This window comes from Pteropus vampyrus, unplaced genomic scaffold (genome assembly GCF_000151845.1).
Source record: "Pteropus vampyrus isolate Shadow unplaced genomic scaffold, Pvam_2.0 Scaffold23, whole genome shotgun sequence".
Lineage (NCBI taxonomy): Eukaryota > Metazoa > Chordata > Mammalia > Chiroptera > Pteropodidae > Pteropus > Pteropus vampyrus.
Window position 1 is genome coordinate 490,508 of NW_011888804.1, and position 26,932 is coordinate 517,439.

The 26,932-nt window shown below is 54.7% G+C and overlaps 1 protein-coding gene across 1 annotated transcript in view; it reads left to right on the forward strand.

Moving 5' to 3' along the window:
* PITPNM2 (phosphatidylinositol transfer protein membrane associated 2) overlaps positions 1 to 26,932 on the forward strand; it is a 76,677-nt gene that overhangs the window by 19,540 nt on the left and 30,205 nt on the right. The window contains exon 2 of the mRNA XM_023528143.1: positions 23,631 to 23,781. Coding sequence (XP_023383911.1) covers positions 23,704 to 23,781 — 78 coding nt within the window. The 5' untranslated portion in view covers positions 23,631 to 23,703. The remainder of the gene's footprint in view (positions 1 to 23,630; positions 23,782 to 26,932) is intronic.

The window sequence follows — 26,932 nt, forward strand, 5'->3', positions numbered from 1 at the left end:
CCCTCCAGACCCTGAAGGCTGCCCGTGGCTGCCAGGACAGCCGGAGGCTCTGTCTACATTCACACAGGGTCCGGTGTGGGACGGACACCCACCGAGGCCCCTGCCTTTCGTGTGGCACATTGAAGCAACTTCCGAGAACAGTCGACAAGCATGTCCCAAGCACCGGGCTCCTCGGTGGCCGTGCTGGGATGCGACCGCAGATGGCCCGACCCTCCCACTGCCCCTCCAGAGTCCAGAGAACAGGAAGCCGTTGGCCGCCGGGGCCCCAGTCCTGCCCCTCGTTCCTGCCCCTTCATCCTCCTGTCCAGGTGTGGGCCTGGAAACGCGCGAGGGCAAAGCAGGTGTCTGTGGCCACCAGGGGACACACGGGGCCGGGTTCTGTCCCCAGAGCTGGGCCTTGGCCATCGCCTGACTCTGTGCCCGCGGCCAGCGTAGTTCACTTGATGCACGTGGCGGTGTATGCACGTGTGTGCGTGGGCTCTCGCTTGGTGACTGATCTCCGTGCACTGTGTGTGTCCCCTGGGTCAGGGCCTACAGGGAGTGTGTGTGACCGCATCAGCTGCAGGACGGACCAGGACGGACGCGTGGTTGTCCCCGGGACGCGGGGAAACCGCGGGCACTCTGCTTCATCCTCCACTCCCCGATCCGGCGAGCTCTGCAGATGGAGCGCTTTTCCTTAACTCATTTGGCAGAAAAATCCCGCCTGAACCGAGGTGAGGCTATTTATAGTCTGGGCGACGCTATTTATAGCCTTTATGAGTTCTCCGCTCACATATTTCACAGTGGAAATCGATTATCGGATGCTCCTGAAATGTGCAGTATGACCCATCAAAAGTGAGGGCAGTTCTGAATTCTTAAACGCATCTGGCCCAAGGTACTTTTCTACCAGTCGTGAAAGGCATCTGCTCCCCCCGCCCCGCCACAGCATCCCTTCTTCGGTCGCTAACGGGGCGATGCCACCGGCAGGCGCCTCCAGCACCCCGCCCGGCCCCTGGCAATGCCCAGCAGTTAGATATTTTTAATATCACCGTGGGTGGTCCAACGCGTCCTTTTCCGCCAGGCACGGTGTGGGGTGCTCTCCACACTTCAGTCTGACCCCCTCCTTGGAGGGGTCTCCTCCCCCTTCGTTTACAGATGAGCTAGTGGAGGCTCTGAGTTTCAAGTATCACAGAGAGTTGGAAAGGGCGGCCGGGGCTCAGACTGGCCCCTTCATCGTGCTGCGTCTCAGGGAGAAAGTGCGGGCACGTGGCCCCTGCCCCCCTGGGTTTGCACGCGTGCAGCAAAGCACTGTCGAAGTTGGGCGGGAGCAAGCTTGTGGGGGCCAGGGGTCCGGGAGGGCAGCAGACGGATGCGGGCCAGGCTCCCTCCCCTGGCAGGGCGGAGGGGGAGCCTCCCTGCACCCCGCTGTCCGCCTTCTGCGGCAGCTCCTGCTTCTCAGCCGGTCCCTGGCGCGGGAGCTCCTGCACGGCCCGTGCCCCTTATCTGCTCCCGGCGGCCAGTGGCCGAGGGCGCTCCGGCCGCTCCTACCCTCGGATCTTTCCCGCACTAGTCCTCTGACCCGCGGAAGCACCCGGAGACCGCGCGGCTCTGCCCAAACCCTGTCTGCTGCTGCTCTTGGGGACCACCCTCCGCCCACAATGACCTTCAGGGGCTCCCTTATATCCGGGAGCTTGGCAGGCTCCAAAGGCGCCAGGTGTCCCTGGTCCCCAGCGTGCAAGCTCTTTCTCGTGCCTCTCCCATCATCCCAAAGGCCCCTTGCCCCCCGCCCACCAGCACAGCCCTGGGGAGCCCTGGCCCAGCGTCTAGCCCGTCCCCCCAGGACTGTCTCCCCCCTGCCTGGGCCACACCTGCCCCGCGGGGCATAGTGCCGACAGCGCTCGCTCCTGGCCGTTGGAGGGGTCCTGTGACAGCTGCGGTTTCGGCATCCCAGGGCGGGCTGGGGACAGTGGCCCTCGCACAGCTGTCGGGGAACTGGCTCTGGGGCAGGCACCTAGTGTCCACTGTCCCTCAGCACCAGCTCCGCTAGCAGGGACTGTCTTCCTGCCTCCCTATGGGGCCAGAAGGGTTCTGGGCGCTGCGTGGGCTCAGAGGAGGCCATGACCACCCCCCGTGGGGAGATTCGGGCTGAGGGGCCGGGCTTCGGTTCCCGCTCTACCCTGGCTTCCTAGAATGAGGGGAACAACACCGATAACTGAAGTTTGGCCCATTTTTTTTTCTGAACCAGATAATTTCCTTTTGGAGATGAAATTCGTGTCGCGTAAAACCACGTTAAGGCGAACTGTCCGGTGGTACGTAGTTCATTAGCCGTCTCGTGCCACCGCCACCTCTGTCTAGTGCCAGGAGGTTCTTCTCACCCCAAAAGCAAACGTGTAGCCATTAGCAGTCACTCCCCATCTCCCGTCCCCCAGCCCCTGGTGCCCCCCAATCTGATTTCCTGATATACGGATTTGCTGGTTCCCACGGGTCACCCCGATGAGATCACAGGCACGTCAGATGCCAGTGGCCTTTCAGGCTGACTTTCTGGTTTCACTTTGCCCCGCTGTGCCCTAAGCTCACCCTGTGCTTTCTGCTCTGTGGCCCTCAGGGCAGCCCTGCGTCCCGCCTGGCTGTGGCCCCCAGCCTTGCACTGGTCCAAGAGGGACTTTCGGGTAGATTCTTTGAAGGGCAAATCATCAGCGGCAAGCTCAGCCTGTGGGAGGGGCAGGCTTCCCACCTTATGGGGTGTCGCTTGTGTGGGGCAGTGTGCTGGAGGTTGGGCGTGAGGCTGGGAGTGTCCCCGACAGCAGGGAGCTCAGACTCAGCTCCAGAAGCCACGATGCCGTAGTCACGTCTGGGCCCTGGTAGGTCCCTTCCTGGCCTTCTCTGAGCTGGCGGCTCTGTCATAGAGACCCCGTGCCAGGGCCCATCATGTGTGTGAGGGAGGGCTCACCCCCAGGGAGGAGGGGTGTTGACCCGCCAACTCACCCTACCCTCCGGATGGCCCCCTGGAGAATCCCCCAGCAACGGTCCAAAGCCTCTGAGAGCTTTCTCTTTGCCTGTTCGGACACACCAGCCCTTTATGCCCTGCCATGCGCCTCTTCGAGTGGTGTCCTGCCCAGAACCGGCACCCCTCCGGAGGTCTGCACAGCGCCCCTTGGCATGCTGGGCACTGACGACGCAGAGATGAGCCAGAGCGGGCACTGCCCTCGAGCCTCGTGGTTTGGGCACAGATCGCGGGAAGGGGGTGCGCTATGCACGGGAGGTGCACTGAGGTGGTCTGCGGGGGCTCGTGGAGCACGTGCTAGTTTAGCCAAGCCTTAAAGGACACTTTGGGAGTCTGCCAGGTGGGGAAGGGGTTTTTCGACAGAGGAACAGCGAGCGTGAGTTTCAGCAAACGCTTCAGGCGGCAGCGAGGAGCTCCCACTGTGCGCCAGACCCAGAGACAGCTGGAGGATGGAGTGCCGCCCTTGAGGGCTTCAAAACTAGGACCCGAGGTGCTGGAGAGACAGGCAGCCAGTTGTGGGGGACCTGAGAGGTCGTGGGGCGGAGCACGAGGCTGGGAGTGGCAGGGAGCTGTCTAGTGTGGTCAGATGCACTCTGATGGCTCCTGGAAGCGTGGAGACCGGTCAGGAAGCTGCTCTGTCCCCCAGGGAGAGCTGGCAGGGCTGAGGGGGGACAGAGACAACAGGTAGGCAAATGAGACAGACCTTGGTTCTGCATGGTGAAGTGGGACCCACAGGGAGGGACCTCGGGTGAGGCTTGGGGACCTGGTACCATCTGGGCTAGTCCCTGGCCCCTGGCTAGCGAGGCTTTGGCTGAACTGCCTGGTCTCAGCCAGCCTTGGTTCGCTCTTCTGAAAACTGGCTGGAAAGAAGGGATGAGGAGGACGGGTCTGTAACTGCTTTGAGGAGTAAGCTGGGGAAGCGGGGTGCGCTTTGTTTCTCGCTGTCCTGATAGCTCATGGCCCAGCTGCCTGGAAGGTCACGTCTGAACCTCTGGATGCATCGAGTCTTTGTGGCTGCAGGGTCCCAGTCTCCCCCATGACGCCAGGGGCGGGGCGGGGGAGGCAGCCACACTGGGTTCCCGCCTCTGCCCACGCCTTGCCTACGCCTCTTCCTCTGTGGTTAGTGACTCAGGACGAGCCAGATGGCTCTGCTTCTTCCCCTCCTGCTTGTCCATAATCCCTGGGGCTTGTTCCTCAGCTCAGGGTGGCCGTGGGGGGCGGGGCACCCGGGAGGTTCCTTGCCACTAGCTGGGCGTCCGTCCGGGAGTCTGAGCTCAGTGGCACCCAGTGCCCCAGCCTCAGCGCATGTGGGCGCATTGCCCGTGGAGGTGGGGAGAGCCCTGCGGAGCCCCGCCTCCCGCCATCCCTGATTCACGCGGGTCTGTCTGGGGCGCTTTGTAAATATTTACAGGAGGAAGGGACGGTGGCACCGCTTGCACTCACAGGGACATTCCTCCCTGTGCTTTCCCCCGTGTTCCCGTCAAGACGGGATTCACACACACGCACACACACGCACACACACGCACACACACACGCACACACACTGGTTAGGATCTTACGCTTCAGGGCACCCCGACTTGCCCAAGGCGAGCAGTGACTTCGGTCCATGCCCGCATGGTCCCCATTCAAGGCCAAGAGCTGGACCTCAGTGGACAAGGAACCCTCGGGACCACAGAGCCCTGTAGGGACACGTTACATGCTCCACTCTCTGGTCGTTGGCCTTGTTCTTAATGAAATCCTGTGGGCATGCCAAGTGCACGTGACCCCTAATTGGGCTGAATGTGGAGAGAGCCATATCTGCAGGCCCAGGCTGTGGGTAGTTACCCCAGCACCTGGCCCGAGGCTGAGGAGGACAGGGTCAGTGTCCATACCACACCGGGCAGGGAGAGGGCAGCAAGGCCGTGTTAGCCCAGGAGGGCCGCAGTCCAGTCTCTCCACACTCGGGGTCTGGTGGAAGGAGGCAGCGGTTTGGTCCGGGCCCCCAGGTGTTGGCAGCAGCTGCTGGCACACAGAGCCAGGCCCGGGCCCGCAAAGGCACCCTCCGCGGCGAGCAGCCACGGGGGCGTCGTCCCCACATCTGTCTGCTCAGGCGAAGCCTTCACGGTGAGAAGCTGGCTTAGAGCACGCTGGGGCAGCTCTAAAAAGAAGACGAGTGAGTCTCCCAGGCAACATGAGCATGAAGGATCAGCCTCCACACCTCCCCGGTACCCAGCACTGCCTGAGGGCGCCCGCTAAGTGCAGGTGTCGGCTCTTCTTCCCAGACAGGTAAACCGAGGCCAGGGTTAGGCAACCCATACAAGTGGCTGAGCTCTGCCTGACCCTCCCCCACCACGCCGACCCCAGTATACTGGGGACGCCCGCAGACAAGGCTCGTGGGGAGCTCTCGGCACCAGGTCCCCCCACCTTGTATGCTTCTGCGGGGCAGGGGTGCAGGATGGGGATGCGCCTAGCAGTCTGGCAAAAAGGAGGACTCCCACAGGGGGTCTGCAGGAAGGATGAGTCTGCTTTTGAAGTTGGTCAGAAAATCCCGTAGCCTGAGCCTCCTTTGGAGTAGGCCAGGGACACGTAATCTGAGCAAAGTCTGCTGATGTGTGATAAGCTGACAAAGAGGCATGCAGAGTGGGACAGTGTGTGCACAGGAGCCTGCTGTTCCTGCAAAGCCGCGGCAAGATGTCACCGAGCTGGGTTTTATTTTAGTCCCGAATATTGTATCTGTTTAGCACCCAGCCTGGGCGACGCTGTGCACGCCGGGTGGGCCGTGCGGGTGGTGTCGACGCCTCCTGGAGGGGAGCAGCCTTCGAGGCCATTTCAGGCCCCCCGCGCAGGTGGACCCAGATTTGTTAGAAGCCCAGAGAAAGTGCCCCGACTTCACGGATAAAATCTATGGGCGGTGAAGGGTGACACACGTCCAGAACAGCGGGTTTGGCATCGCCGCACGTCTCCCTCCACCCCCAGCCTTCCCGGACCCGGTCACCTCCCCAAGACTTCCGTGAACTCAGAAGGCGGACCGTGAGATTTCAGAATGATTGCACAAAGAACGGCCGCCTTACCGATTTAGAACTTTTAATCCTTTTTTGACCTTGGAGTAGAGTGAAATTTATCTCCATGCCCTTAGGAGGAAAAGGTTTGCTCAGTAGGTGAAGAGCATGCGGACGGTCAAAAGAAAAGGCATCATCCGGCTGTTTGTCAGGACTTCTCCGGTTTTGAGTAACAGAAGTCCGATTCGAGCTGGCTCTGGCGACAACAGGACCTACCTGCAGGGCCGTGTCACCGTAAGTGCAAGGACGGGGCAGCAGCCTCCGCAGCGGCAGCAGTGGAGATCCAGATGCCACCAGCGCTGGCCCTCGTGTTTCGCTCTGCCGAGACCTGCGTGCCGGTTCCGGTGTCCCAGACTGGCTGCAGGGAGGGCACAGCTGCTGCCTGTGCCAACTTGTTTAAAAAAAAAAAAAAAAAAAAATTCCCTGGAATTTAAGCAGGGGCAAGATCACGGTCTGAAGATCGAAGACACACCCCAGCCTTCTCTTCCTGCTCCAAATCCCTCAATATGTTTGAACAACTATTATTCAGTATCCATGTGGGCAAAGAGACGCCTTTAGTACATAAGAAACCATGAGGAATTTCCAAAAGATGGAGTGAAAATGGGGTTAGGTTGGAAAAAGGAAACAACATGGCCAGTATTAAGCCCAGGAAGAAGGGAGGCTTCCGGGTGCGCCCCAGGCCTGGGTTCTGGGGTGACCTGCACAGCTCGTGGGATGAGCGGGGAAGCAGAGGGAGTACACATGCTCTGGAGGAAGAAGGCGCGGAAGACCCTTAAATCTAGGCACTCTAGAGGGTTCTACGCTTAGAATGTGTGTTTAAACATTGAAAGATTGTCCCTGGAACGGCAGTCAGCAAACGGTGGCCTGCAGGTCAGGGCTGGCCAGCTCTCTGTCTGTGTAAATAAAGATTTATTAGAATACAGCCATGCCCATTTGTTAACGTATTTTCTATGGTGCGTTCCTATCATAGCGGCAGGCCTGGGTGGTTGTAACAGACCGTGTGGCCTGCAAAGCCTGAAGGACTCGCTGTGTGGCCCTGTACAGAAAAAGTTTGCCGATCCCCATTCTAGAGAAATGAAAACGAAACATAACATCCGACCCATTATAGAAAAAGAAAAGAGATCTAACGAAACAAATGAATCCGATAAAGAGCAAAGAAGAAAAGAAATAAATATGGTAAACAGAAAATGTTAGGAATTAGTCTAAACATCAGTGCACATAACAAATGTTAAGTTAAACTCACTAATTAAAAGGTACCCTCGAAATAAAAAAAAAAAAGGTCGTTTAAACGAGACTGAAAGTAATCCCTAATAAACAGCCAAGAAAGCAAAGAAAGCAATATTAATATCAGATAAAAGAGAACTACAAATGAAAAATATTTTAGGGTATAAAGGAATTGTTCACACGGATCCACCTTTTGATCCACCAAAAAGTTAACAGTTAAAAACCATGGACTTTGCTTAACAACATAGCTTCAAATACATTAAATTCAATGAGTAAAAAACAACAACAACAACAACAAAAAAAACAAAGTAACAAGAGTGGGCTTTTAAAATCTCCAAGGTTATCTCTTGTGGTAGATTCATAAATGTACACGGGTGAGAAAATTCTATAGAACTTAATACATACACACACCGCATACACAAATAAGGACAAGTAAAACTGGGGAAATGTGATTAAAATCTGCAGGTTGTAGCGATGTCAGTATTCTGCTTGTGATCGTAGCAATGTTGGTATTCTGGTCGTGATATTATAGTTTTATAAACTGTTACTACTGGAAGAAGCTGGGTAGTGTACAAAGGATCTTCCTGTGTTATTTCTTACAAGTCACGTGTGGATTTAGAACAATCTCAGTGACATTTTCAGTAGAAAAATCTTCAAGAACAACTCGTTAGGTCGAAAAAAACTAAATCGCTCTCAGGTTAAATGGGGCAGTCAGAGTGAACGTTTTAAACTACAGCATTTGAAATAAATGGCAGTAAGACCAAAGCCAAATCACCACTCAGAGGAAAAATTGTTGCCCTGGATTCATTTATTAAGAGACAAGTAAGACTAAAAATTATTGAACTTAGCTTTCAATTCAAGAAGCTAGAAAAATAAACCAAAGAAAGTGAAAAAGAAATAATTAAAAGCGAAATCAGGAAATGGAGAATTCATCAATAATTGCAAAACTTATTCTTTGAAAAGACTAATAAAAGAGATCAAACTTAAAAAACAACCATGCAAAAGGACAGAAAGCATAAAGGATATAACTACAGAAGAGGTTTTAAAAAGAAAACAATGTTACATACAACTTTTGGCCGATTGATTAGAAAATCAGAGTGAAATGTGTGACTTTTCTAAGTAAATAAAAGCAACCGAAATTGGCTCATTGAGGGAATATATTTGCCCCTAAAATAGGGATAAATTCTCCCAAACCTTTAGGAAATAGATAATTCTTATCTTAACTATTTTGGGGTATACAAAATGATGTTATAAGTTGCCTTTCAAGAAACCCTGATACCAAAATCAGAGAAGAATAACTCAGCAAAGCTACAGGCCAATCTCACCTTTGAATAAAACCTAAATTATTTTTTAAAAAAAATGTTTTTTAAACCTAAATAAAATAACAAACTCAATTCAGCCCAATATTAAAAGAATAATACAGCAAGACCAAGTAGGATTTATCCCAAGAATGGAAGGAAGCTTGAGTCTTAGAAAAATTTTTCATCTAATTTACTATATTGACTGTTTGCCTTTTCCTTTTCAATAGTTAAGCTGTTCAGGATTAAGATCGTTCTCATCCTATAACAGACAAATGGATGCCATTTGCCTGCTGCTAAGGGACAACACACTGTCTTGCTTCCTTTCCTGCGTACTTTTCCTGAGTGTATTTCACAGGTAGGGTTGCAGTGGGCCGGGTCCTCTTGGTTGGGGTGACAGAAGGAAGACCTGTGACTCAGGTGACAGAGGGAGGGAAGGTGGCGTGCTGTAGTGAGCAGAGCAGAACGTTTAAGCCAGGCCAGGCCGAGAAGAAAGCGTAGAGACTGTAAGTTCCAAGCTGCTCAGAGAGGAAGGGAGAAACCCGATGGCAAGAGTGTGGTTTGAATTGTGTCCCCCCCCCGCCCCCCCCAAATAAAAAAAGATGTGTCAAAGTCCTAACTCCCAGTCTCTTGGGAACGTGGCCTTATTTGGAACTGAGGTCTTTGCAGATGCAATCAAGTGAAGATGGGATCCTGTTGGAGTCGGGCGGGTCCTGAATCCAGTGATCGGCGTCCTTATGAGAAGAAGGTCATGTGAGGACACAGGGACCCAGGGACACAGAGAGAGAGAGAGAGAGGGCCACGTGACAAGACGAAGAGAGGAGAGTGTGCAGTGGCCAGTCGAGGAGCAGCAGGGATTGCCAGCAATTTCCAGAAGCTAGGTGAGGACCGTGCGACAAGGTCCCAGCTTCACCACGGTACCGAGGTTTGGAATCTGTGAAAGGATAAATTTATGCTGCCTAAAGCCACCCCGTGTGTGGCACTTGGTGACGGGAGCCCCAGGAAACAAACCCACTTGATATCTATTTGGGAGGAAGAAAGGGAAGAATGAGCAGGGCGGATCAGGCGACAGCTCGCTGGGGGTTTGGTGGGGTCTCGGCCTGGCGGTAATGCGCAGTGAAGCCAACATACAGGCCCTCCCCTGCCCCCCGGGAAAAACAGACCCCGTCCTAAGTCTCAGAGGATTTCTACAAATAACCCCCACAGAAAACGGGCCATTCAGAGCCAAAAATAACCGAGCAGAGAGGAGAGAAGCCTGCCAGAGGCAGCACAGACAACTTATGGCAGAAACAGACCCTCAGGACTCCAGATACGGCGACACTCAGGCAGCGTCGATAAAACGGCTGTGTTTGCCGCGTTTAAATAAATAAAAGGCAAGGTGGAAAATAGGCGCGGAGAATAAAAAGCTGTGGGGAAAAAAAAGATGAAGCAGATTTGAAAAAAAAAAAACAAACAAACCAGATCTCTTATTGGGAGAGTAGCAGTCGGAGCTGAAGAAAGCGTTAGTAACTAGAAGCCAGGGAAGAAGGAATGGCCTAGAATACCACGCAGGAAGGAGGAGGAAGCCGAAGAGAGGATTAGGCACGTGGAGAAGAACACCTGACATTCATCTAATTAGATCCCCAGAAAGAGGAAAATAAGCCAGAGGCCACGCGTGGAGAAAGAGTCGCTGCGAATTTTCCAGAACTGATGGAGGACAGAGGCGGGGGTGGAGAGAGGCTTGGAGAGACCGACAGAATTGTGGAGACCTCGCTGAGACTCGGCGCCTGAAAGGTGGGGCGTTCTCCCCATCAGGTCCTGGGCCCACAGCTGGATTGCAGCTGGGCCACGGAACACGGCTCGGGAGGCGCCGAGCCCTCCGACCTTGCTCAGCTCTTCCTGCCCACAAGCTACGGTGTGAGCTTCCTGGGAACCAAAGGGTCCTCAGGGTAGGACCAGGTGTCAGCGAGGGAAGGGCCTCGAGACTTTGAGAACGTTGCCCCAAGCCAGGCGAGGATCTTTCCCGAAACCGTCCGGCTCCAGGGAGCAGAGTCCCCGAGACTGTCACTGGGCCCTGTGCGACCCCGGCCGCCTCGGCTCCCTTCCCTTCCCATGCCGTGCACCCACGGGGCTTTCCAAGTTCAACCCATGGTTTTTCCCCCTCTGTGTTTCCTCCCCTCCCTCTCTCCGTCCCTGGAAAGGGACGGCATCCATCATCCGTGGGAGGCTTATACGGGGCGCTGAAGGGAAGCTAATAACCCTGTAGGGAAGAACCCGCACCCTGGGAAACTATCCAGGCATGTGTCGTGTCCGCTGGCAGCCCCGGGGGGCCCGGCTGTAAAGGCCACGCCACTCACTCAGCCGGCGGGAGCCAGGCCTGGGCAGAGCTGCACGGACATGCGCGTCTGCGCGTGCACGCGTGCGGGGGACGCTGGCTGGGCCTCTGGCCCGGGATCCAGCTCGGCCTGCCTGCTCCCTTTCGAGGTGAGCACTTGGACCCGAGAGCTGGTGGCCTGAGGCACCAGGACCCTTGCTTACCCGAGGGCCTAGTAGACGGAGCTCTGGATGGCAGGCCAGGAACGTGGATTCCAGCGCCTTCCGCCCGTGACTCGCCGTGTGGCCCCGATACGTGACTCAGCCCCTCTCGGCTTTCCTCCTCCCGCCTTGCGCTGGCTGCCACCGAGCATCAGCTTTCCCAGGGTGACAAACTGTAACACGCCGTGCACATCCGAGAGGGGGTGGCAGCCACTTGAAAGTCACTTGGGCCACCTGACATGGCTGTACCTCATTTGGGGCCCCACCCCGCAGTGGGAAACGGCACACAGCCTTCTGTCTGTCTGTCTGTCTGTCTGTCTGAGGTTTATGCCCCTGCACACACTCTTGGCGGAGGCCAGTCTGGCTCCGTGAGCAGTCTGAGTCACAGACGCTGTCAAGAAGCCGGTTTGTTATTCCGGGGACCTGGCAGGGTGGGTGCGCTATTCTTGGAGAATCCTGTAGCTGCTCCGAGGAACAGCTAACGGAGCAGTTTGTAATTAGCACTTTGGCTGCTCAGCAGTGTTATCTGCCTATAGACGGGTTTGGGGATTGTTTGCCAAGCAGGCCTTCTTGAGACCCTACTAAGCGCCCGGCTCCGGCTCCGGCCCCGGCTCCGACTCCATAGCGCCTGCTGAGAATGAGAAGATGAATCAGAGAAATTTGCTCTGGCTCCATCGGTCCAGGCACTCCTTGTCCCTGAGCGAGAAAGGTGAGGCCCCTGTGGGGTCGAAGGATGTGAGGTTCATTCTAGGGTATGGAGTTGGGGCTCTTGCACTGACCGGTGTGTGTGGCCTGGATCACGACAGGGAGCCAGCTGTGCCGAGGCCCGGGGGACGGGCGTTTGATGGGCAGGGCGCGCCCTGGAATCAGGCCGTATTCCAAGAGAAGGCGGTAGCCCAGCGGGCTAGTGCTTAGCGAGGCAGGCAAGGCCCAGGCGTCAGAACCTCCTTCCTTGTGAAAGCTGAATAATAGTCCCCGTCGGGTCTTTGCTGACTCACGCAATGCCTGTCTTCTGCAGCGGCCTGCAGACTCTGAGGGCTCTGTCTCAGTACCCTGGGCCCCCAGCACCGTACCTGGCATCTGGCTCAGTGAACACCGTCAGACTCACGGAGTTCAGAAGGGCCCCAGGACGAGATTTCATGTTGAGACTAGAATGTAAGGACCTCGTTTGTTCGTTTGTTCCGTTATGGAGTTGAGACTTTCACCTCTAGGCACATTCCTTTTCTTACGAGCTATTCAGGGAATGAATTTAAAAATACACATTCCCAGGCCCCTCGGCCGTGGGGAAGAGTTGGGCTGGTACCAAGGAGTCTGTGTTTTGAAAGAAAGAGCAAGCTGGATTTCCAAGGTCCGTCAGAAACATTAAAATAAAGCCAATAAATCACTCTCGGGTGGTGTTTACATGGGACTGTACCTCTGCTCCAACGTTTGTACTCACTACAAAATAATCTGGAAGAAAAAAGCAGAAATTATTTCTCCAAATCCTGCATCTTTGTAAAAAAGCGTTAAAGCTGTCCTGTGCGCCCACATCATATCCGGACTCAGATGCAGCCGGCATGAATCCATCAATAAATATCTCTAGCCTTAAATACACCACTTAAAGTTTTGATTCCTTCCAAGAACAGGGCACACTTGCCTTTTCCATCTTTAGGATCGACCTGAAAAAGTGAGAGTTTGGAGAGAAAAGCATTTGTGAAGCATAAAATTCCATTATCCATGCTAGGGGCATATATTTATATGAATCGATATAACTTTAGATAATTGTTCAGTTGTTAAGCTGTTTCTGTCCTGGCTACAAGGAAAGACAAACCTCACTCCAGCATTTACTGAGTGATGGGAGGACAAGGTACCTTAACGACCCAGAGCCATAGTTTCCTGAGCTATAAAAATCATCCTAAAAGCCATGCAATGGAATATTATTCTGCCGTCAAAAGGAGGGAGGAGCTGGCACGCGCTACAGAGTGGGCGAACCTTGAAAACACGATGCTCAGAGAAGAAGTCAGACACGAAAGGACAATAGCGTATGATCCCACTTAAACGAACTATCTGGAACCGGTAAATCCGCAGAGGCAGAAAGCAGATCATGCATGTCGGGGTGCTGATGGGCATGGGTTTCCTTCTGGGGTGAGAAAACGTTCTGAAATTGGGGGTGGCAGTTAACAGAACTCTGTAAATGCACTAAACACCCCTTTATGAGGGTGAACTGTGTGGTATGGGAATCACGCCTCAGTAAGAAAAGGGGGGTCGTATGTCTGACTCGAGGCAGAGGCAGTCGTTAGGGTTAACTAACTTGCAATTTATTTGTGTAGTCGGGAGTGTGTGAAATGACTGAACGGACTTAAGACGCCACAGGACTGGGCAGAAAGTCAGGTTTTCCACGTGTGGGGCATAGGATGTGATGAGGCCCCAGGGGCGAGGGACTGCGCATTTCCTCCTGCATCCTCCTCACCGGGTACAGGGAGGGGGAGAGGGAGGCTCTGCAATCTGTGCCTTTCCGGAGCGCTCCAGTCACTCCCCAGGGTCCTGCATGTTTGGGAACCATGGTTTTAGGCACCGTGGCGGTTTCTCCGAGCTCACAGGCTTTGATGCTCCCCCATGACACCCAGAAAGCGCTGGGCCTGTGCCCCATTGGGCTACAGTTTTGCAGAAGGAGCTGTGAGGGGCACAGAGCCTTGGGATGCCATGAATAGGATGGGTATAACGGGGTAGGACTAAGGACACTGCCTCCTAAAACCCCAACGTGAGGTTTATGTCCCCATAGAGCCGAGGTCGGCCCTCCGGGGCTACTTATAGGCTACACAATGCCAGCTTCTTTATTTTGGGGGGCGGGGCGTGGGGGAAAACAAAATTTAAAACTATCATCATTTGCAGCTGGTGGCTGACAGGCCCAGGGTAAGCTGGCTCGGAGCCTCGGAGCAGGGGTCTGCGTGGAGGTTCGCTGCTGGGCGTGTGAGCCGAGCGGGAAGGACCTCATCCAGGCAGCAATGCACTCGAGGGCCGTGACCGTCCGCCTGCCCGCCGCGCACGCCGCATCAGTGTGTGTGAGATGCAGGACTCAGCGAGGGGCTGGAGTGAGGGCTGAGCACCAGGCCCCCGGCTTAGCCCCGCCCCGCGGAGGTCACGGGGGGGGGGGGGCCCTTGATTGACGTGATTCCACTGGAGCGGTGGGTGGGAAAGAGGTTGGCAAAGGGGAGCAGAGAAACGGGGTGGATCCTAGAGTGAGGTGGGGTCAGATCATTAGGTCGTACACCAGAAATTAATATAACGTTATATGTCTATTATGCCTTAAAAAAGTTAGCTCAAAGAGGGGAGAGAGGGAGAGCTGTGGGTTTTTGTTTGGTTTTGTGCCCAGGGGAGCCATTTCGTGCACGTTTGCGTGCTGGCGGGTGGGGGCTGGGGGCGCCGGGGGAGACAGGAACCGATGGGGGAGAGGTAACTTCGGCAAAAGGTCCTCCTACGACAGGAATGGGAGGCGGGCTGGCAGGCTGGCCTCCCACGGGGCCGAAAGCTTTATGCCTTGTAGCAGGGGCGGTGGGTGCGGGCGGGTTGGTGGGTGTGACTGTGGGAATTTGAGGAAATAAGGACCCAGGGGAGGCAGGAACTGGCCGGTGGGGAGTGTGGGTCCTGGATCGCTGTGGCAGGACTGCCATTGCCACCCAGACGTCCAGACAAAATCTGGAGCCCAGGCTGGCCGAGAGGCCGTGACTGTCACTGGTGTTTATGATGTGTTATCATTATCACATCGTCATCGTCATAACAAAGGGTCATCACCAGTCTGGGCGAAAATCCCAGCTCCGCGTCTAGTTCACTCGGGTGCCCTAAAGCCGCCGTTTCGCAGGTGGCGGATGGGCAGAGGCGCTGTGGGGCAGGGCCTGCGGCCAAGCCCTGTGCCGGACGCCAGCTTGACAGGAGACCTCCCGGCCTCCAAGCACCCCCTGAAGTAAGGCCAGCGTGGTGGTGGCAGTGACCCCCAGGGTACCTAGAGGGTGATGAGTAGTGGGGTGAGTTCTGGCTGGTGCCCTCGTGCTCGTCTGTGAGGATCTGGGCCTCAGTCTTAACGTCCTACGTGCAAATCTCCTCTCCCCTGCGGGGTCTGATGACAGTCCGCAGTGGCTTGGCGGTCGTCCCCAGCTTGGCACTCTGGGCGTACACGATAAGATTTATGGTCTCCCATGGGATGTTGGTGACTGCAGAGGAACCCAGAATTTGGGGCTCTGTGGGGATCCCTTCGGTGCTCAGGCCAGGGCGAGGGGAGAGGCTGTATCCTCCTCTCAAAGGGGTCCAGGGCACCGGCGGTAGGGGTTCAGTGGGTGAAGGGCGCTGTATCCTCCAGCTCATCACGCCTGCAAAATCTAAGTGTCATCTCATTTATAGAGTGAGGGTGGGGCTGGAGCAAGGGTCCCTTGGTGGAAGCGCAATGTCTAACAGACAACGGGGATAATCTGGGGGCAGAGATGGCCCCCCACCACGCAGCTTTTCCCAGATCAGACGTTCATGGGGGATGCGCCCACTTCCTGCTTTGCCCCCAGGGGACAGAGAGGCAGCCAACGGTGCTAGCTTCAAGCACACACTCCCCGCCCCAACCCCAGCCAGGCGACTGGGCCCTGGGGTGCAGAGGACGCCCCTTCCCCTCTTGCATCCATGTTGCCCCCTCCCACTCATCGGAAGCCTGCCATCCTAGAAATAAATGTGGGGAGAGTTCTTTCAATACTGCTCACTTCAGCCCCTGGATTGGGGACCAGCCGGTCGGGGAAGCGGAGGGCAGAGGAAGGGGGCTTTCCTAGAGAAAGTGGGGGAGAGACCCCGGGAAGCCAAAAGGGATGTTCCAGATACACCGGCGTCCCCAGAAGCTGACCGTGGCTCCCGCCTTCCCTGCCCGCCGCCCTCCCACACTCCGCTGCGCCGGCTCCGGCTCGGAGTCGCTTCCGGACCTAATGGCCAGAATGCAGCTGAATCGCGTTTGGACTCGTTCCTCCCCACATCACGTCTGAACGGCATCCCCGCTCAACTCCATCTGTGACGTCAAACCCCAGCAAACCGTGGAGACGGAGACTCGCTTCCGCGGGCTCGGTTCTCGCTTCCCCTCCCAGGCCGGGGTCTCGCCGTGCCCTCCCCTCGGAGGAGTTGTCGGCCTTCCTTCCCGTGCCGTCCGCCTGCCCTTCTGAGCCAGACCCCGATAACCACCGGTTGTCACCACAGTCCCTCCAGCCCGGCCACCCGGCCCCTTTGAGCTTGAAGCTGTTTTGCATGGAGGTCACCTCTCCCCCAGGATGCTCGGAGGGTCCCTGACAACCTCAGGTTCCCAGCTGGGGAAGCCCCAAGAGGGCTCCTGCCCTTGACCCCTCGGACAGAACCACGTGGCCACAGGGGTGCACCCCTGGTGTGGAGTCGTGCGCAGTGGTCACCTAGATTCCTTGCCCGGCTTTCCTCGCAGAAGGGCCTCTCGAGACTTGCCTTTTTCTTTTTTCCCTCTTGCTGTGGCCTGTGGAAAAGCAGTGAAATATACTTCTGTCTAACCTATCACGACTCCAGCAGGGGTAGAGATGAAATGTGTATCTGTCTCAGATGAGCCCAGGCAGCCGGAATGAGCATAATGAGATTGTCTGAGGGTTCAGCTGCTGGGAGCTCAGGGGACAGGCAGACGCATAAGACACGCTACCTTCTCTCATTAGGGGGCTGGGGTCTGCCTGTGTCTCCTTGCTTTGGGCTTGACCAGGAAGAAAGCAAGGGATGCTTTGTGCCCATCAGGTCTCCCTTCCGGCTGCAAAGCCACCCGGGACCTGCCAGGGACCATTTGTTCTCCAGACATCCGTGCCCTGGGTGCTGCTGGGCTGTCTTCCCGTGATGGCAGTGGCTCCAGTGTCTGCACCTGGGGCAAGCGGCCCAGCCTGGTCGCCGGGCCAAATACAAGCCCGACACCTGCCTCGCACAGTAACGCCTCTTGATTGCTAGCTGAGTGCTGTTTGGAACTGGGCTGGGCATTTATGTGCCTTGAGTGAGAATTTTGTAGAAAGACCAAAGAGATTAAGCAGTTTGCCCGCAGTCACAGCTGGGAGGTGGCCAGAAGGTCTGTCCGAGTCAGAGGCCACGATTTTAACAACCACGCTGACCACCCTTCTTGGGCCGCTTATGCACATGCTGTTCAAACTCTACTACCGTTGCCTGGCGAAAAGTCACATAGACAAGTGCAGGTAAAAGCTACGCAAAATGCCATCGGCCTGAAATAACCCTCACCAGTGTCCAGAGGACACTACTCCGGACTCTTCATACGGATGTGTACAAGCAGAGTAGTCATAACTTTGTGAAAAAATGGATCATACTCTACATGCATTTAAAAAATAAAAACCGAATTTCATTCGTCTTGAATTTAACCAAAGACAGATCTTCCATTTGCATTTATGTGCATTGTAATAGAATGAAATTGCTTAACTTCACAAAAAACATTTCTTTGTCATAAGTGATCATAGTTCTTAAAAGATTAAAGTTTAAGAGAGAAAAGAGAAAAACTTTTTAAACAGCTTTATTGAGATGCGATTTACATACCGTACAATTCCCTCATTTAAATTGTACAAATCAGTGGGTTTTGGTATGTCATGTCATTAATTTTTTTAAATCGTGGTAAATATGTAACGTAAAATTTGCCATTTTAATTATTTTCACATGTACGATTCCATGGTATTAGTACCTTCACAATGCTGTACAACTATCACCACTACCATTTCGAAAACGTTTACGTCACCCAAATAGAAACTCCATAACCATTAAACAACAACTCCCCCTTCCACCCTCTCCCCGGCTGGTAACCTCTAATCTATTTTCTGAGAGAAAAACTTCGAACGGGTTGAAATCATTAATTTTTTTAAAATAATAAACTTTGTTTTTGGAGCAGTTTTAGGGTTACAGCGAAATTGAGAGGAAGGTACAGAGATGTCCCAGATGCCTCCTGGCCCCCATGTGCCTTCCCTACTGTGACAGTCCCGCACCTGAGTGGCATCTTCGTGACGATCGATGACTCGACATGAACACATCGCCACCACCCAAAGTCCATAGTTTACGTTAGGGGTCACTCTGCGTTGTATGTTCTCTGGCCTCTGACTAATGTATGACATGTACCTACCATTGTAGGACCATATGGAGTACTTCCGCTGCCCTAAAATGTCCTGTGCTCCAGCTAGTCGTCCCTCATTAACTTTTTAACCGACAGAATGAACCGACTCCCAAGCAAAGGACATGGAGGAAATTATCATCCACCTCTGTTCTTCCGTTCTCAATTTTTGTTAGTTATATTAGGATTTGTGTATGTGGTCAAGGTTTTTATATTCTAGTCAATAACTATAATGGCCCCAATTTCAAAAATAGTGATTCATTATTCATCATGATTCCTCCATGATGAATTTATTTTGATTTATGTTTTGGTTCATTGCACGTCAGCGTCAGATAACTTTTTAAAGATCTTATGCATGTCTAAGCACCTTAAATTCACGTTTCAGTTGGTCTGTTAACGATATATTCAAAGGAGAGTTTAGCTGGGCATAAAATTCTGGTTCCTAGATTCTTTCTCTTAGAACTCTATAGAATATGCCTCCACTGTTTTCTGAAATTGCGTTGCTATGGAAGGTTCCCATTCTCCTCACCTCATCTCCGTGCACTGCCTAGTTATATGGTTCTTTTTTTTATCCTTTAAGCTCAGTAACTTTTTTAGGATGTCTTGGTGTTCATTGCTCCATCAGGTTTTCTGGGGTTGCAGTGTGGCAGTTAATCTGTCGGGCCAAGTCTTTTTTATGCCAGGGGATTTTTTTCATTCTATATTTGAATACTTTTTTTCCCTTTTCTATTTATTTTCTTTCAGAATTACACCAGTTATGTGTACATTGGGTCTCCTTTTGCCTCCCCTATCTGTCGTTGTGTCTTATTAGTCTTCTCCAGTGATTCTTGCGTGATTTCCTCCAGCCTGCCCACCACCTCTCTACTTGTCACACTGTGCTTTGTCTGTTTATTCATTGCTTATAAGACGGTTTTTTAAAAATCTGTGATGTATTTATTTTTCTTTTCTATTTCTCCCCTGAGCTCTGCTAGCATACCTCTCAGCTTTTATCTCTTTCTGTCGTCAAGTGATTTCTTTTTCAAATTTCCATGTCTCCTTTCTTCCACCTCTCTGCCCCCACGAGTTTTTAAGAGATCGTGTCAGTAAATTCTCTGAGTCGATGGAGAATTATTTTTCTCAAGTCTCTCCGTATTTCTCTGGATGATTCCTCGTGTGATGTATGTTGTTCATTTCCCCCCCCACTCTTAATTTATAGGACCCGTGTGGGTTCCTTTCTGGTTATTATTCTCAATAGCAATGGGTAAAAATGTAGAGAGTGATCCAGAGCAGTCTGCAGCTGCATTTGGGGATTATTTATTGTCAGGAAGACCCTCTTCCCAGAGCTTTTATTTATCCTGTGCCCCGAGACTCCAGCTCTCTCAAGTTTCAAAGCTCATTCCTGGCTCACAGCAAAGCTCTTCAGTGCTGTGACTCTCTGTACCATGACCAGCCCTTGCTGCCCCTCCTCCCTCTCTCCCAAGCCTCATTGCACTCCCGGCATCTCCCTTAGCCGGAAAGCTAGGTTCTGTCATAGAAATGGCTAGTGGGCATGATTTTTCCATCATTACTCTCTTTTCCATTACGCGATGTAAAATCACGTCTCTGCGTGCACTAAATTGTTCCTAGCAGCACCGTTCCCATGAGCCCCAAACTGGAAACTGCCCAAGGACCTATGAACAATGAACCGGTAAAGTCAATGATAGGATATTCACCCAACGAAATACTAAGACAGCAAAGAGAGGGAACAACCTATGGCTATGAGCAACGACTCGGATGAATCCGCGAACGTGAGGCTGATCAAAAGAAACCAGAATTAAAAGAGCACATACAGTAGGATTCCCTATGATGCTGTAGATAGTTGGATGCTGGCAACTCATAGGCTTCAACCTAATACAAAGTCCAACAACGGGCGAGAGACAGAACCGGTTGTTCGTGACTGGGAGATGTGGCTAGAAGGGAGCACGGGGAGCTTTGGGGTTGTTAATTTTCTGTTTCTTGATCGGGGCGCTGGCCAGATGGGTGTGTTTAATTGTGCGAAAACATCTCTGCTGATGATACGGGCACTTTTTTGTATCTGTGTGATAGGTCAATAAAAAGTAAAAAACAAAACAAAACAAAACCCAGGGAGATGCCTATCCTCCCCCGGGGGGCCACCATGGCCCTAAATTTCATTGTTCCAACGGGTCAACCGTGGCCATGGCCTTCAGGAGGTGGTGTGTATTAGGGGTCAGGGCTCGTGTGAGCGAGCGCTCAGCCCGTCCCTCCTCCCAGAGCAGACTTCGTGGTGTCCGGCTGCTGTCATAGGCTGTGATTTGGGGCTGTGATGATTTCCTTGTCTCATCAGCCATGCTGACTTTTCTCGGTCTTCGGTCATTTTGTTTTGTTTTTGAGGGAGGACGGGAGAACGCAGATGCTCCAGCTCCACCATCTCCAACAGGAGGTCAGGATAGATTACTAAACTGACTCTGCTGGGGTAGCTAGAAGAAACAGGCTTGACTTTTTTTCTTAACTAAATGAAACGCTAGGACTTGACGGGATGAGAGACTAGACTGTCGGCCCTTCGGAGCGATCGTGTAAACACAGCACCCAGAATGGCCAGCGCTCAGAGGTCAGTGCCGTCTGTCTCCTGAGTTCTGCATCTCTTGCCAGGAGCATCCAGAGGGAGTGCAGGGTTCTGAAGCCTTTTCGAGGGGGAGCCCTGGCAGGTGTGGGTGACCACAGGCTGCTTGGGGCTGCTTGGAAGGACAATGTTTGCTTCCGTGTGGAAATGCTAATCGTGAAACTCACGCTTTCCGGTCCTACCTTGTCTGGCAAGTGTCTTTTCTCCCCTGGGAGAGAGAGTCCTCCTAGATGTGGATGATGGTCTCTTGACACCGTGGTCCTGCCCCACTTCTGACACTGACCTCTAGGCGCATGGGTGAGCAGTCACACTTAGCTGCAGGGGATGGTCTGGTCTTAGCCTTGAGCATGTCCTGCCCCGTGGCGAGTGTCCGCCCTGTCCCTTATCCTCCCCAGCAATGCGGGGGACGCACCCTATGGGAGGCCGCTCCAACGGTGCGTCCTGTTCCTGCCTCAGGGCCTTTGTTCTTGCTGTTCCGAGCCCTCCCTCCTGTTATTAGTCACCGGGCACTGAACTCTAATAGATAGAACTATTGATTTTGATCCCTTGGATTCCTAGAGCTTCTCAAGAACATTTATTAGAGGTTGCGGCTGACCTCTGTTATTTAGATGATGAAATGAGGCTCGCCCAAGGTCACTCTGGGTCCCTGCATTTATCCTTGTGTGGCAGAAAAGGGGCACAGGGTTAGGGTTAGGCAAGCTTGGGAAACCGCCCCCATTAACCCTTGGTTTTCCCTTTCCTGTCCCCAGTTCTCATTTCATCCGACTGCCCCGAGAGTACAGGTCTCTCCTTGGTGTCGGGAGATTCCCGATGCGATGCCTGGTCTGCCCATGGAGCCGGGTGGAAGTCCATCCCGGTGTGAGCTTGGACGCCTCGATGACCCCGCCGAGCCCGGGCTCCTGTTTCATACCCTATCGTGGAAGGAGGGGACATTCTGGGGGCTCTGGGCCGTCGCTTCTCTCTCCGGTGGCATCAGCTCCCAGCCAGATGTGAGCAGGGGCCCGCGGGCCTCGGGGAAGGCGGGTCTCAGAGCTGAGCGGCCCGCAACCTCTGCTTTCTCGTCTTCCTGGACCATTTCAGCTTGGACCCTGAGCGCATGCCCGCTCAGCTATGAGCTGGACCCACCTACCTTAAAAGAAGGTTGATGATGATCTGTTTGCACTTGAGCATGGCCTCTGGAGAGCCCGGCCACTCCTGTGATAAGTTTGGGGCTTGGGGTCGATCGGGGTACCTGAGAGGGGAAGTCCCTCCCACTGAGGGGCCTTCCAGGTACAGAGATGTAGTTGAGGGGGAGTAAGACAGGAGGCATACCTGTTGGGGCCGGGGTGGGGGGCATTGCTCAGATGCACCACAGGAAGCCTCTGGGTCATAGAACTCCTTCATTTGGGGTCTTTTAGGGCCATAGCTGTTGTCTTATCTATGGCTGCCAGGTGTGGGGTGCAGTTTCATGGGATATGCAAAGTAGTTGAACTCTCATTGGCTGAAAAGATGTCTATCTGGACTGTACTTAAAGCAACTGGATGTATGAGAATTCGAGCTTGGTGCCGGGGGCTTTGAGCAAACAGTTCTACCTACTGTAAAGGACATAAACACATGCGGGTCGCGTTAGCCTGATATCATGGGGGGCATCTCTGGCTCACGGATGTAACATCCCACGCCCTCTGCCTCTCTTCCTAGGTGATTTATTAAAGAATTTCTTCCAGCCCGATGTACTGTCTGTCCCAAGAGTTCTGGTATATTCAATTTCCGCAACCTCGTTAGCTATCCAGTAATGCATTAGTGCCTGGGCGATGTGCAGGCCTCGTGCAGATGGGCCCCAGGGACGCTGCCTGCCTGCCCGGCCGGCCCTCGCTCTTATCACTTATCAGAGTGTCCTGACTCTGGTCACTGTGACTTCTCGCCGACGACTGTCCCCAGCGGGGCCCTCGTCAAATATAAGATACGACTCTGATTCTGCCACTCCCTGTCTTGTAAACCTCCACGCAGCCCCAGGAAAGAGCATAGAGTCTCTCGGGGGGTAATTGAATATATTTACAGCGAAGCCCTCACCATGCAGAAGACAGATTTTGCTGAGTGATTTCATTTTCCAGACAACTGGGAATAGGCCTCTTTCAAGCATTAATTTTTTAAAAAAAAATTTGATTGCTTGAGGTGCACGTCTTTACCAAATACATTCTTTTGTCATCTTAAACAGAAGCTGCTATGAGTACCTTGTTTATTTTTTAAAATAGCTTTTTTTGGGAGACATAATTCACAGGCTGAGCAATTATTTTACCTCTTCTCGTCCGTCAGCCACAGAATAGGTGTTAATAGTTGTTGGTCTGAACTGAAATCACTCATGATCACCCCCTTTAGACAACTCAGAATCTTGTGCCAGGAAGCAGCGATGCCATGTGCCCGGCCGGCCCCGAGTGACATGGGCGGAACTAACTGGCCCAGCACCGTAGTGTCCCTGAACGCTGATTTTTACATTTCTCGCGTCTACTTTTCGTAGTTTGGCTTGTCCCACCTTTTCCCCGTGGCCGGCCACCATTGCTCGCTGCCATCACCATGCCCGCCTCTGGCTACTGCAGAGGACTCGGGGGGAAAGAAGCGGCCGCTCGTTAGAACTGTGCATAAAAGAAGAGAGGCCGTTCCCACGTAGGAGACGTGACAGCCGCCCACCGCCCGGCCCCTGCTCGTAGGATGACCGTCCTTTATCTCTCCACGGCTGAGAGCTGACATGCGTCCTCTACACGATCACTTAGCAAACAAGGAATATGGAAGCTGGGGAGGAGAGGGGATTTGCGCAAGGCCACGTGGTGGACCCGCCCTCTGCGCTCTCGTACCCGCCAGAAAGTGACTCTCCCCTTCCCCCTTCCTCCCTCAGGGGTCTTCGGTGAATTTTGTCATAGAAGTCCCAACGCGCAGTTCCCTGTCGACGGGAAGGCCTGGACTCCAAGATGCTGGTGAAGGAGTACCGGATCCCGCTGCCGATGGCCGTGGAGGAGTACCGCGTCGCCCAGCTGTACATGATCCAGGTGGGTGGCGGGGCCGGGGCCGGGGCCGGGGCCGGGGCTGGGGCCGGCCGCATGGGCGCACGCACGGCTCTCAACACCTGTGCGTGCGACGCGCCCTTCCCAGCACAGCGCATCCCCGTGGGTGTCTGGCTGGCGAGCACAGTGCTGGGCACAGCGCCACACTATGGGTGTTCGTGGCGTCGCGTGGGCTCACCAGCGCGGAGGTCATGGCGCGTGATGCTCATCACCTCGCTCAGCCAGGTGGCGCCCTCGTGTCGAGTCGGCTCAGGCTGCCGTAACCAAACAGCGCAGACTGGCGGCCTTGAACAACGACATTGACTCCTCACAGTTCTGGAGGCTGGGAAGCACGAGACCAAGGCACTGCCAGATTTGGGGCCCGGTGAGGGCTCGCTGCCTGGCTTGCAGGCGGCCACCTTCTCACTGTGTCTTGCGTGGCAGAAGGGGTGAGGGCGTCCTCTGCGATCGCTTTTCCATGAGAGCACCCATCATGCGGACACGGCCCTCATGATCTAATCACCCCCCAAAGGCCTGACCCGTTAATGCCGTCCCACTGGAGGCTGGGGCTTCAACATATGAATTGGGGGGGCGGGGGATACAGAACTTCAGCCTGTAGCAACCCATTTGATGGGCAGGAAGGTGTGAGGCCCAGAGGAACGAAAGGACTTGCCCAGGAGCACATGGCCGCCTCCCGGCTCCCAGAGCCACGCTTCCCCCGCGACCCCAGGCGGCCTGCCAAACAGCAGTGTCAGCTGCCTGGCGCATTTACAGAATCACAGACGAGTTTGTGACAAGCCCGAGGATGTCACCCCACCAGAATACTGGCCTCCCTGCTCAGTGCCCGTCTCAGAGTCCCAGGACCCGGTGCTCATAGCCCAGAGGCGAGCACAGCTCCCGCTCGCTGGGGTCCTGCTCTGCGGTGGTCCCGTCCTAACTTCCCCGCCAGCCTCTTGCTCATCCTCAGTGCCCTGGCCCTTTGCCCAGCCTGGCAGCTCCCCTCCCACTTGGGGGTCTGATTATGAACCCACTCTGGGCTCAGCTCTGGCTCCTGTGGGCACGTGGACACCTTGGTCTAGCCTCTAGCCATGCTACGTACCCTGCCCCCACCCTCGGTCACAGAATTATCACTGGGGCCATCGGTACAAGGAGAGCCTGGGCCGGCGGGGCCCCCACCTCCATCCTGGGGTTTGCTGGTGGCTCTCAGCCTTCTGCCCGGGTTCCGGGAAGTAGTTACAAGCTCCCTGCAGAGCCCGGGGCCCCCAGCTGCCTCTGGGGGGAGCTGGATGAAGCTGCTCTAGTGCGACCAGGCTCCCCACAGGAGAAGCGTGGCTGCAAAGGGAACAGAAGGCAGACTCAGCCTCCCTGGGAGCTGTTTGCTCCAAGCCACTTCAGAAGTGCCACTCAACTCCCTCTTGAACCACTTAGCCCGTCATTCCTCCTAGAGAGCGGGCAGAGAAGAAGAGCCATCTATCAGCCCCCCAGCTCTAGGCACCCTGGAAATGGCTCAGCCTGTTCGAGGACCAGGCTGATGTGCCAAAGCCACTCTCTGTCCTGTGGCATCTTAATTGCCACCCCAGCCGGGGGAGCCCCAGGCCGCTGCCTTTCGAGACCAGCCTGCCCTGCTGTGGCTGCCACATTTGTCTCACCTGCCTCTGGCCCCGAGCTCCGGGGTCTCCATCTACTATGTGGATGACAGATAGGCACGTTGTCTCTATGGTGCTCCAGATTCACAGGTGTGAGCGTACGTCGAAGCTCACGGTCACAGCTGTACCTTTCCTTGAATACGGTTTGCTGTATATCGGTCAGCCCTTAAGAGAGCTGTTGAAAAGATAAGTTTGATGGACCAGACTTCCGTGCCCGGGTTACAGAGACGGGTGGAAGCGCTGTCCACTCTCCAGGCGCGTCTGCGGGGAGCTGGACGCACGTGCAGCCCACCGCGCACAGGCCTGCGGGGCCAGCGAGCTCCGGGACACGAGTGGGGTGGCCCACCATGGGCCTTGGGCCCGCGCTCCGGAGCGCATCTGCTCTGGGCCGGGCCTTGCGAGAGGCATGGCCTTTAAGGCAGCTGCGTTTCCGTGGAGGAAGAGCAGGGTCTCAGTCCTGGTGACCAGCTGGGGCGGTCAAGGTCATGAACAAGAAGAGGCGACCTGGCGTGTCAAAGGCCTCGCACTGCGCCTGACCTGCACCCCATATGTGTGTCGTTAAAGGTTTAAAAACAAACAAACAAAACTGGCCTGGCTGGGAGAGAGCCGTCCGGCCTGGAAGAGCCCCGGCAGATGCTCAGCTCAGAGCGAGCCGTCAGAGGCGCTCGGCCAGGACCCTGGACAGCTCTGAGAGCGGCTGCCTTGGGAGCTTCTTGGGCTTTGCCCCCTCCTACCCCCTCGTCAGCCCCAGCGTGGCTGGCGGGGCTGCTCCTCCCCCCACCCACCCAGCCCAGAGCCTCCTGCTACCTTCTCATCAGGTCTGGGCTTTCTCTGCACCAGGTTGGAGGTGGCACAGGCCCCTCCCACAGTCCTTGGGTCCCGGGGAGGGAGAGGGCAGGGGTCCCCACCCAGCCTGCCCTGGCAAAGTAGGCAGGGGGCAGGGGTCAGGCGTCCCCCTGGGTGTGCACGCCCCTGGGCAGCCAGCCCCTGCTGCCATCTGCTGATCCCGCGGGGGGTGCCACAGCCCCGCTCGTGGGAACGGCTGGCAGGGATGCGGGTGCCTCCAGTGCAGGCACAAGAGCTCAGGCCTGAGGGGCATGATGGAGAGTGGCAGCCGTGCTGGGGGAGACCTGCCCCCTGGGGTGCCGCCGCTGGTGGGGAGGTACCCAAGCTCGGAAGGCACTGGTGACAGTTGGGACCAGAATCCAGTTATTCATCCGACCAGTCTTCACACCTACCGCACAGGGGCACCAAAGTGCTCTGTGGCGATACAGGCTGGGGCCAGTCTGAGTCCCAAAGACTCTGCCACTGCCAACTGTGGTCCTTGTGTCCTTGCGTGGCCCACTGTATCCATCTCCCTTGAGGACCCACAGCCATTGCCACCACAAGCGATGATGGGGGCCTGGGTGTCAAGGGCCTGACATACGTCACCCGCTTTAACCCTCACCATACCTGATCATACCTGTAGAGGTTGTGTTATTTGTTCCCATTTTACAGATGAGCGTTTGAGG